Consider the following 12021-nt stretch of genomic DNA (forward strand, 5'->3'; position numbering starts at 1 on the left):
CGCCCGGCTAAGGCTTAGGTTTTATATCTTATAGGGTTGCTCTTTTTCGTGTGTAGTCTGTATTACATACCAGCCTATAATAATCCTAGATCATGCAGTGTTTGCTGATTTTACTTTTACCTTTGCAGGACATAGAATAATTTAAAATTTTATATTTATGTTTATATTATTAATATTTATGAAATTATTAGAATCTATACAATATTGCAGTGAAATATATATATATATAATATGAGTTTATAGTACTAAGATTTCATACCATGAATTTTGCAGGTTCTCACTCAACAGGGATATGATGCTGCTTGTGATATTTGGAGTTTAGGAGTCCTATTTTACACTATGTTGGCTGGGTAAGATATTTACAAACTCTTGTTATTTGAACTTGAGTGCATATCTTCATCTAGAAAGAGTACAGAAGAAAATACTGGTAGACATCCCATTAATATTTTCAAATCTATACTTTTATTTATAAAATGAGAACAATACAAAAATAGAAAAACTTTCATATAGAATACGCTTTAAAATAAGCCTTTTATTTTTACACTGTGTGGTTAACTATTGAACTTACTAGACTATTAGCTGTGTATTATAATAGGAGCATGTCCACTGAGCTTGTTAATATTAAGTTAATTTTATTAAGAAAGCACTTTAATTCTGGGCAACAGATTTAGTAAGATGATTGATAAGAATATAATACTACACATTAAACGAGAAGCATATACATACATGTCCACCATTAATAGGATGAAGATACACTCAAAATAAATATGATAATAATTAGACCATGTTAATATTTGTAATTTATAATTGGTTAAAATGATATTTTACTCTTAATAGGGAGCAACACTTTTATTTTAAAGTGAATAGTTATGGTTATATGAATTATTGTGATTTTAAAAAAGAAATGGTTAACTAGTAAATATCAGAAAGTTAGGTATGATATTTTAAATACTCAATTTAACTGCTGTATAAAAACATAAAATACATTAGCAACATAAACTAATGTTAATTGTTAATTGGCTGTACATAATTGCATATGTCAGAATTTTAAAAATTATAAGCTCTTTATAGAATGGTATACCATATCACATATAGTCAATATTATAGGTTTTAGACCATAGGATATAATTTCTTCCTTGCTGCTTTCAAATATTTGCTTTATGATTAAATAAGAAATTATTATATATAAGTATGTGTTTGATGTTATTTAAGCCCAATTGTTAGATGAAGGAATGAAGACTTTACTGCAAGCTATCTCCTAATACTTTTAACCATAAATCAGCTTTCCAATTCTCAAGTATAAAGAAATTTTGGTTACATCTAATAAAGTGTTACAAAAATGATCACTTTTGTCAAGTTAATTTTTAAAATCCACCTTAAATTTATGAATTTCTTTCAACCCATGAGTAATTTTATGTACATAATTCAGAGGCTGTGTTTTTATTACATTCTCATCAATATTAAATGTAATTTGTTTTCATAGATATTAACTGAAAATTGTAACTTATTTCCACTAATTATATTCATAAAAATAAAACGTTGATGAATAAGCTGAATTGGTACAATATATTATAATTATGTAAGAATTAAAACTTCTTCCTAGTAAATATATTGCCTTGCTGACCTTAAGCCTTTCAAAATAGAATATTTGTGCTTTATTGTGGTCTCATTATAATACTATATGTTTATATAAAAGTCCACCCTTAGTTTGCTGATCAAAGGAAGCAAAGAAGTAATCAGCAAAATTCTTTACCTTGTCAAATAATTTATTAGGATTAAATTCATTGTTTGAGATACATGATTTCATATTAATAGTAAAGGGAATTATTAAGTAATGCTCTTACCTAATAATAATGCTTCTTTTTATATTTGTATATAGACTTTTAGCCATCACTTTCAATTATGTACAAAATGTACCTTTGAATGTTTATTAAAATCTACTTTATTAACAGCTACACTCCATTTTCCAATGGACCCAATGATACTCCTGAAGAAATACTCCTGCGTATAGGCAATGGGAAGTTCTCTTTGAGTGGTGGAAACTGGGACAATATTTCAGATGGAGCTAAGGTATAAATCATAAATATGTTCAGTTTTACTTTGTTCATATTAAATTATTAAAATCCTGAAACTAGATTCCAATGTATACTTATTGTTTGGTTTCCTTATATTGTCATGTCAGTTTTTATTTATTTAATTTTCTTATTACTGAGATTATAATTACTTTATTTTCTCTTTCTTATGTCCAAATCCTGTCATATAACCCACTTTTCTCTTTTAAATTTATGGCCTCTTTTTCTTTAATTGTTTGTGTGTGAAAATCAGCCTGCCCAATCGGTATAATGCCACCTGCGTGTATGTTTTCAGGACTGAACATCTGGGATAAACAATTGGTGTGCGCGTCTCTAGGAAAGACTAATTTTTCTTGCTCAAAGCATTTCTCTGTTGCCTGGGTATAGGGTTAAGTTTTTTTAAGCTTTTTTTTCTTTGCATGTCTATTGAGGTCATTCAGTTCAGGACATTATTAGGGAGGTATATTGGTGGGATTTTATGGTTATAGCATTTGTCATATATCACATATACCAAATGAAGTTGAATAGAAATATGTGATCAAAATTGAAAGCTTATATATTATTACTATGTATAGCTGGTATGTTTGCCATCTGAGTATTGTGAAGTGAATAGAAAATTTGCTGTATTTTGGTATTCATGTCGGTTATAAAGCTTTTATTACAAGTATATATATATGAAAAGAAATTTTAGGGTTTCAGTTTAGATGAATTTATTAATTTTGTTGACCATTGTTGCAGTATATTATCAAAGTATAAATGCCCTGCTATAGTATAAGTATAAATACCTATATATTAATATAATAACTATATTATATATGAATGTTTTTTGTCATAGTCAAGTATAATTTTTCAAAAACTGGCCAGTAATATCATAAAAGTAGTCATATGTAAGTGACAAATTATTTGAATCTTCCCATTTTTCTTTTAGCCATCAAAATATTTAGTGAATATTGCTTAATATAATGATACTTTTGATCTCCCATCCTCTGCTCATCATTCTATCAAGGAGAACTTTCTTTTTTTATTGAAAAAAGGGGGAAAAAAGTTTCTGCCTCCTCCCAGCCTCCCATTTCCCTCCCCCTCCTCCCACCCTTCTCTTCCTCCCCCCCCACTCCTCTCCCCCTCCCTCTCCAGTCCAAAGAGCAGTCAGGGTTCCCTTTGATTGGGATAAAGGAAGGTTGGATAGGGGAGCACGGAAGCACAATTTTTAGTTAAGGGAGTCACCTTAGGGTTGGCAAGAGACTTGAACCTAGAGTGGCTCCCAGGAGCCCAAGGCGATGTCCCCAGTTAGTTCCCTGGGCAGCTGAGGATAGGGTTTTTTTTTTTTTTGGAGGGATGATTTAAAATAAATAAGATAAAGTCCTATTCAAACAAGTTTAGTTTTTTTTTTAAAGTAGCAAACTATTTACATTTTGTTATGACTACATTTGTTAGTAAAAAACTAATCACCATTCTGATACTGTCTTTATTAGGAAGAAATTATAATAAAAGTCTGGTATGGATTTATGTCTCAGTCATGATTACTGCATGTATATATTAAGCTATATATCAGTAGAATACATGTTTGTGTTAAAAATTAGTACTTTCTATATAAATGAACTCCTTTTTGTGTTAAGGCACTTGGAAACCATTTATGAAGTACGTGTTGGTTTTGGCATAAAACACAGTTTGCTTGGCACAGCCTTGATTTATAGCTTTTACTCATGTGTAGTGATTCAAGTCTCAAATTATTATAGCTTATCTTCATATCACATTTCATTATGAAATTAAATTTTTTCTTTAGAAATATAACATTTTACTTTTTCATAAATGCTATAACTTAATGCTACCAACGTTGAATGCTTGCTATATTTATGTGATAGTTATTACCCTGGGTTTGCTCCCCAATACCTCATTAAACTGAACCTGATGATTACACATGCCTCTATTTTCCCAGCACCAGGTAGGTAGAAGCAAGAGAGTCAGAAGTTGCAGGTCATCTTGTTCAGGGATGACTTTGGTATATGGAAGTTCAAGGTTAGCCTACGGTGAATGAGAATCTACTTCTAAAAATGAAACAAAGAAACAAAAATATAAAGCTGTAGTAATTATTCAAAATTCAAGTATCATTTTTTAGTGTTGATAGGGGAAGGATGAAAGGTCATTTATAATAGCAATTAAGACATAGGATGGTGCATAGATTGCATAGCCTGACTTTATGACTTACTAAGTTTATGACTTTCAGACTGTTACCTAACCTATTTGTATCTCGGTTACCATATCAAAAAGTGATGTTAGTAATACCTACCTCGAGGTTGTTACAAAGATTAAACACCTCATATATGTTATTTTAGTATTCTGGGTATTTTAAAACAGGTTGCATATGTGATACATAGTAAGTGTTCAAGTATTTGGAGATAATGTGATTGTAGTTTGCTATATGGCAGGTAATCAGCAACTGAGACCCTTCTGAGTAAAATTTATGACAGTACATTTCAATTTTTGCAGACATGCACCTCCTTAAATTATCCTTCATTGCTTCATTTATGTCACTATTTATACACTTTGCCATACTTATTTTATATTTGTATTTAAATGATACATAAGCCATAAAACTTGTTCATATTAATAATATAACGTACACTGCATTAATATGTATACATTGTGTAATGTTTAAAGTAGGTTAACATATGTACCTCCTCAAACACTTATTTCTTTAAAATGAAACATTGAATAATTCTCTGTTCTAGGTGTTTGTTTTTATCTTTAGTCACACTTCTCTGTGGTAGCATACCAGAAATTCTTGATGCTATCCAATGGTAACTGATCAAAATTACCCATCTGCCCTCCCCACATTTTACTCTCATTTCTATGAGATTGACTGCATTAACATTCCACATACTGAGTGAAATCATGTCATAATTGTGTTGCTATGCCTGGCTTGTTTCACTAACATATTGATCTCCAGTTCTATCCATGTTGTCACAAATTACAGAATTTCATTCTGTTGTGACTGAATGGTATTCTATCTTGTACATATATAAACTCATATACATATATACACAAAATATTCACTCATGCACACATGCACTACCATGAATTATAATTATAGGTTTGGCATTTCTTTATCCGTTTAAGTGTTGGTGGACAGATGAGTTGTTTTTATCTTATGGCTGTTGTCAATAGTGCTGTTGTGAATATTGTAATACAGATATCTTTATGATATACTGATTTTAATTCATTTTGTTATATGTGTAGTAATAGGCTTGCTGAAAAAATAAGAGTTATTTATTAATTTTTGATTCACTATTTAAGTCTGTTTTATTGAAATGTTCATTATCTTTTATTTTCATATACTCATTTTATATGCTACTAGGTTTTATAAAGACTTTATGCAAATATATAATATATATGGATCATATGCCCTCAAACCCACTCTTCTCTTTCCCATTATTCCCTTTGTTCCCTGAAGAATTTTGCATCTATCATATTCCATATTCAATTTCTGTTTATTTTTGCACAATTTTTCTATTACACATTAGTTATTTTGATTATCTAAAGCTTTGAAATATTTTTAACAGATTATGTTTTTTCTTTTCCTTTTTATAAAAAATAGGGTCAAACAGCGCTGGTCTCAAACTTAACATATATCCTAAGTTTGCTTTAACTTGTTGTGATCCTCCTGGCTCAGCCTACTGAGTTGCGAGAATACAAGAGTATTAATCTTTTATCTATTGTTATTATCTATCATCTTAGTTTCATTGTTCTGGGTAAGAAAAATTGTACAAATGATGTCTTTCTCTATTAAGAAATTCTTGTTGAGGCGATTTTACTTCTTTCCTAAAAGTAAGGATAGTTTACTCAAATTGTTACATACATGCTTTGGTGTATGTAAACTTGTATGTTACTATTAAGTTATATTCTATCACAGTTATAATTATAAGAAATATCAAATATTCATAGTTAATTTGATGAAGACTTATGATGACTGGACCATTATTATAACAGTAGTTGCTGACATGAAGTTTATGTTCTACTGTCATCAGCATGTAATGCAGAAAGCCCTTACTTATTGAATGGATTAGCTAACTGCATGACAGCCTTCCCTTTATGTTTTATCTGAATATGCAAACCATTACATCTTGGGGTTCTAGCTTTCTAGCAAAGTTCTGTAGCTTTTTTTTTTTTTGCCCATTTTAAACATTCCCATTGTCCTGCTATCTTAAATGTTCGTTTCCTCTTTTGTTACTAACAAAATCCCAGTTCTAGAAACATGGTGAAAGACCCTAATTTCTAGGGTTCAGGGAAGGATCCCCCAGACTCAATAAGCCACGCCAATGGATGCAAACAACAAGAGGATTTTTTTATTGTTGAAGGCACCTACAGGTGACTCAGTACTCTCATGAGACTGAGCCCCCCGTGTATTTTTTCAGCAAGTATTTATAGGGTCTCTGGGTTACATACCAGGGAAGCATAACAACAGCAACATCATTGGTCAATTCAAATTATCAGGTGGGTCAACATCAGGACAAAAACAAGTCTAGATCAAGCCAGTTTCAGCCAGTTTCTGCCCCCTCAGGTTTTGATAGATTAGGACTGGGTGTTTTTCCTTTTTGGCAGGTGCAACTGGTCTCAAGACTGCTTCTGCTGCCCACAGATATCCTGTTTTGCCCTGGCCTAGTTGATCATAAAAACATCTTAAGTTGGAGACTAGGGTTGGGGGTCTTTTATTGGTACACATGGATTTACAAAATAAAAACTTTACCACATAATGAAAAATCTGATTCATGATTATTTTTGTCTTTAGATTTTTTTGAGAATTTCATATATGAGCACTGCATCTATATCGCTCTTGCCCCTCCCTTCTCTCCATCTTTCCCTTTCAAATTTGTGACTATAAAAAATATATATATACACTGAAAGCTAACCATTCAGAGTACATATACTGTTTTTCATAAGTAATGATAAAGCATTTTAATTACTGATACTTTCATATTTTGAAGGAATGTGAATTACATATTTTCATGTAAATTTCTGTATCCATTTAGGATTTGCTTTCTCATATGCTTCATATGGACCCACGTCAGCGTTATACTGCTGAACAAGTATTAAAACACTCTTGGATAACCCAGAGAGAACAGTTGCCGAGGGATCAGCCAAAGACAAATGATGCATCACATGTTGTTACGGTAAAATGAACACACACTTAATGTGTATCTCATGTTACCCATTGATGTATAAAATATCTTTATTTCTTGAAGATAGATTTTTTTTAACTTCTGAGTGTTATTTATTTTAAAATTAAAACTCACTCTTTTGTCACATTTTTTATTTTTTATTGAAAATTTCCACCTCCTTCCCTCTGCTCACTTCCCTCCCCTCCCCCACCCCCTCCCACTCCTCCTGTCCAAGGAGCAGTCAGGGTTCCCTACCCTATAGGAAGTTCAAGGTCCTCCCTGTTTCCCCCAGGTCCAGGAAGGTGAGCATCCGAACAGACTAGGCTCCCACAAAGCCCATTCATTCAGTAGAATCAAAACCCAGCACCATTGTCCTTGGCTTCTCCGTTAGCCTCCACCATCAGCCACATTCAGAGAGTCCAGTTTAATCACATGCTCCATCAGTTCCAGTCCAACTGGACTTGGTGATCGCCCATTAGATCAGTCCCGCCATCTCAGTGGGTGGACGCACCCCTCGCTGTCCTGACTTCCTTGCTCATGTTCTCCCTCCTGCTCCTCATCTGGGCCTTGGAAGCTCAGTCCAGTGCTCCAATGTGGGTCTCTGTCTCTATCTCCATCCATCGCCAGATGAAGGTTCTATGGTGATATGCAAGATATTCATCAGTGTGGCTATAGGATAAGGCCAGTTCAGGCACCCTCTCCTCTGTTGCACCAGGACCTAGATGGGGACATCCCCTTGGACACCTGGGAACCCCTCTAGAGTCAAGTCTCTTGCCAACCCTAAAATGGCTCCCTTAATTAAGATATCTTCTTCCCTGCTCCCATATCCACTCTTCTTCCATCCCAACCGTCCCATTCCCCTAAGCTCTTCCCATCCTCCCCTTCTCCCTTCACTCTCCCCATCTCCCCTTATCCCCATCCCACCCTTACCCCCGTGCTCCCAACCCCTGTCCGGCAATCTTATCCACTTCCAATATCCAGTAGGATAACTATATGTTATTCTTTGGGTTCACCTTCTTATTTAGCTTCTCTAGGATCACGAATTATAGGCTCAATGTCCTTTATTTATGGCTAGTATCCACTTATGAGTGAGTACCTACCATATTCGTCTCTTTGGGTCTGGGTTACCTCACTCAGGATAGTGTTTTCTATTTCCATCCATTTGCATGCAAAATTCAAGATGTCATTGTTTTTTACCGCTGAGTAGAACTCTAAAGTGTATATGTTCCACACCTTCTTTATCCACTCTTCTATTGAGGGGCACCTAGGTTGTTTCCAGGTTCTGGCTATTACAAATAGTGAACTCTTAATGCTTTTTACTATGTCTTTTCTAATAAAATTATCTTTTAGCTTATATAAATTTCCCAAAATAAATGGAGTTCGTGATTTTTTCTTACATGCGTATGTTGTACTTTGATCCTACTTACTCTTTAATGCCCTCTGAGAATCCCTTTCTCCCATCCACCTTGCCTTGTTCTCCCCCAGTTACAGTGTTAGTACCAATAGTCCCTTTGTCTTTTCAAGGCCTAGATACCACATATTGGGAAAAGTGTGTAGCATTTATTCTTAGATTCTACATTATTTTGTTTAACTTGACTGTTTTCAACTCTACCCATTTTATTTGCAAATGATATTTTGTTCTTTTTTATGGCTAAATAAAATTTCTACTGTATAATTATTTCAAACCATATGTATATATGTATGTATGTATGTATGTGCAACTTAGCTGTTTCTGGTTCTTTAACGTGGCCCCTTACTATAGCAGCTTTGTAAAAGGGAAAATTTCATAAGTAGAGGTCTTGTGGTGTATTATTAAATACTTTTTTCCTACAGAGATTGTTACTGAACTTGTAATGTTTTGTCATTATTTTAGGAAGCAGTGGTTGCAACATATTCTGCCTTGACTCCCAAGTCTTTCCAACCAATTCTAGAGCCTGTTGCTGCTTCAAGTTTAGCTCAGAGGCGGAGCATGAAAAAGCGAACATCCACTGGCTTGTAAGATTCATACTATTCCTCAGCTAACTGGATGAAGAGAAAATTAAATGTGTTGTGGGTTGGGTTGGTTTGGTTTGGTTTTTGCCTAATCTTATATCAAGGGTATTTTTTTTCCTGCCACATTACTTGAATATTCTATATAAGCCTCTCTTTTGGGGGTTGGAATTTTAAACAAACATACATAGGTCCATAATATTCATACTGTGTCATTTTGCAGTAGTGTCCAAATGTTTAACTATATAATTGATGTCCACAAGGTCTTAACTTTTCTGAATATTAACTCACCAAATTCCTTTCAAACAAAGTTAACCTCATAGTATTTTACACAAAAATAGTTTAAGGGATCATTAATATTAATCAAGATGCTTTTCATATGTTATAAATGTCATAATGCTAAACAATCATAGTATTTTTAACATTATATCCTGAAGAATAGCTTTTTTGATCTTAAAAGAAAAACAAAAGTATTCTAGTAGCTTGTGCATAGCCAAAGGACTCCTTTCATTTGAGTATGTTTCGATACTAAATGTAGTGAGAGTAGTTAGGTTCCAGAGCAAAATCCATATGTGCTAATATATGAATTCCTCATATGGTTGGTGCCAAAGTTTTGATAGAATAATTAGATCACTGATGATGTATGCAAACATATTTGTGTATTATCCATAAGTGGCTTAAATCTAGAGAAAGTTTCCATGAGGCTTCTAATGTTTTACAGCTAATGAAGTTGTAGTAAAAGTGAAGACATTTTTATTCAAAGGTTTCATGTTGGTATTTTAATCTCCTAAATGTGTAATAGTTAAGCCTTTGAATATTAAGCACTTAGTATGACGCTATCTTAGTCTTACGTAAGCTGACTTTGAAGTTAACCAGTTGAATTAAGTCATCTTTTCCCTTTATAAATGGAGTTACACTATTGTATTTCTGATTTCCATGTGATTTGAGCTGCAGTGTAGCATATTGATCTACCTTGAATCCTATGGTGATGTAGTTGAAGTTTTATTATAGTGGACTTGCGCACCTAGCACATATGAAGCCATATAGTATATTTCAGTAAGCATTAGATGATTCTACATAATAGTTGTACTTCAAGAAGATAATCTAACATTTTAAATAAGAAACCAATATTAATGATTCACACAGAAATAGAGCACATTTAAAAATCATGTTTAAAATAAACCAACCAAATTGGTTTTTAGTAAATTTATGGTACAGAACCACTGTATAATAGGTATTGTTTTCTTTAAATGCTGAAATTTTAAAATATCATTTTATGTTGTCCTGGAAAATACCATTAACTACTAATACTGACAGAAATAATTTATGAATGTAAGCTGGAGGCCATCAGTCTTGTTTAGTTAATAGAAATGTGTACTTGTGTTGCTAGGTGTACTGTTTGCTGAGCATTTTACTTTCCTTAGTTCAGAAAGAACTGATTACTGAGTATACAAGTTAGGCTAGGAGACATGTAATGTTGGTATTTAATAAAACAAACTATATGTATTCTCTTTAAAATGTAAGTGATCTGTATCCATGCACAAATATCTGTTTCCTAAACATGATATATAAAAATATGTATTCTTAATTTGAGGTATTTTTTTAAAAAAGTAATTGAACAGTATTAAATAACAGATGATCTGATACCACATAATAGCATTACTTAGTCTTAGAGTTATATTTGTGCATTTTGTGTTCCAGTTTGGTTCATTTTGGCCTTTTTTGCTTATTACAATAAGCACTTGCATTTAAAAATTTGTGTTCATATACTTTGAGTTATTGTGCTCCTGTCATTATCTCGTTTGTGCACTTACACATTCTTATCAGTGTTTTGTCAAACTCAAAGATATAATTTTGCTGTTGAATTTTTAGGACACATACTATTTCCATATGTACTTTCTCGCTAATAAAATTAGAGAAAATGAAACTAAAATAAAAAATGATCATAAAACGCCCTTTAGCCTTTGTATAAGCAATGGGTTAAAAAGATTACCATAATTTTCAGTTGTTTGCTCAGAGGGTTGTGTTGTACAGCCTGATTTGAAAGGACCACTAAGGATTAAGCAATGAATAGCATGCTTCCTTATCCCCTAGTGATTATTGACTGTGCCAAAGTTACAGGCATGCCAGAGCATTTGCCTAATTGTGAGAAACTTGCTGTTAGAAATTTCAAATGTCCTAGCTTAACAAAACTAGCAGAAAAGACAACATTATTATAAAAGAAAGACATGGCGATACCCTTGTTTTATCGAAGTAGGGTGCCTAATCATGTCCTTTATGGCTAGAATAAGTCCAAATGGAATGAATGAAGGTTCAAGTACTTCTCAAAAAAAAAAATAGACTTCTTTAAATGAGTGACCAGTTAAAATAAACTTTCCATAAAACTTTAACATGCTATAGTTTCTAATGGGTTCTTTATTTTGCATTGTTTGGTAGACAGCAGCAAATTTTGAGGTAAAACTTGGAGATGTTATTTGAGAGAGTTATAGAGAATATATTAATATTCTGGAAAGAGGAAGATATTGAACTTATTTTTCTCAAAGAGAAAACATTGGAACATTGGCTTTACTAAGGTAGACTAAAAATCCATTGTCAAAAAGGCACATATTTTCACGAATGAATATTCAGGAAACCGAAACCGTTTGCAAGAAAATTAGGAAGCAGTGTTGGTGACTGATTTTCTGCTTTCAGACTTTTTATCTTATTTTGTTAGGAATGGCTTTTATTGTTATTATTATTTGTTTTATTTATTTTATTATTATTATTTGTTTTTTGTTTTCTGATTTCTTACTATTGGTAAGACA

The 12021-nt window shown here is 32.7% G+C and overlaps 1 protein-coding gene across 1 annotated transcript in view; it reads left to right on the forward strand.

Annotated features, from left to right (window-relative positions):
* Window positions 1-9227, forward strand: part of Rps6ka6 (ribosomal protein S6 kinase A6) — a 148385-nt gene extending 139158 nt beyond the window's left edge. Inside the window, exons 22-25 of the mRNA XM_013353608.2 lie at window positions 274-350; window positions 1953-2070; window positions 7100-7240; window positions 9102-9227. Of these exons, the coding sequence (XP_013209062.2) occupies window positions 274-350; window positions 1953-2070; window positions 7100-7240; window positions 9102-9227 (462 nt within the window). The remainder of the gene's footprint in view (window positions 1-273; window positions 351-1952; window positions 2071-7099; window positions 7241-9101) is intronic.
* The last annotated feature ends 2794 nt before the right edge of the window (window positions 9228-12021 follow it).

Source organism: Microtus ochrogaster, unplaced genomic scaffold, assembly GCF_000317375.1.
Source record: "Microtus ochrogaster isolate Prairie Vole_2 unplaced genomic scaffold, MicOch1.0 UNK13, whole genome shotgun sequence".
Classification (NCBI taxonomy): Eukaryota; Metazoa; Chordata; class Mammalia; order Rodentia; family Cricetidae; genus Microtus; species Microtus ochrogaster.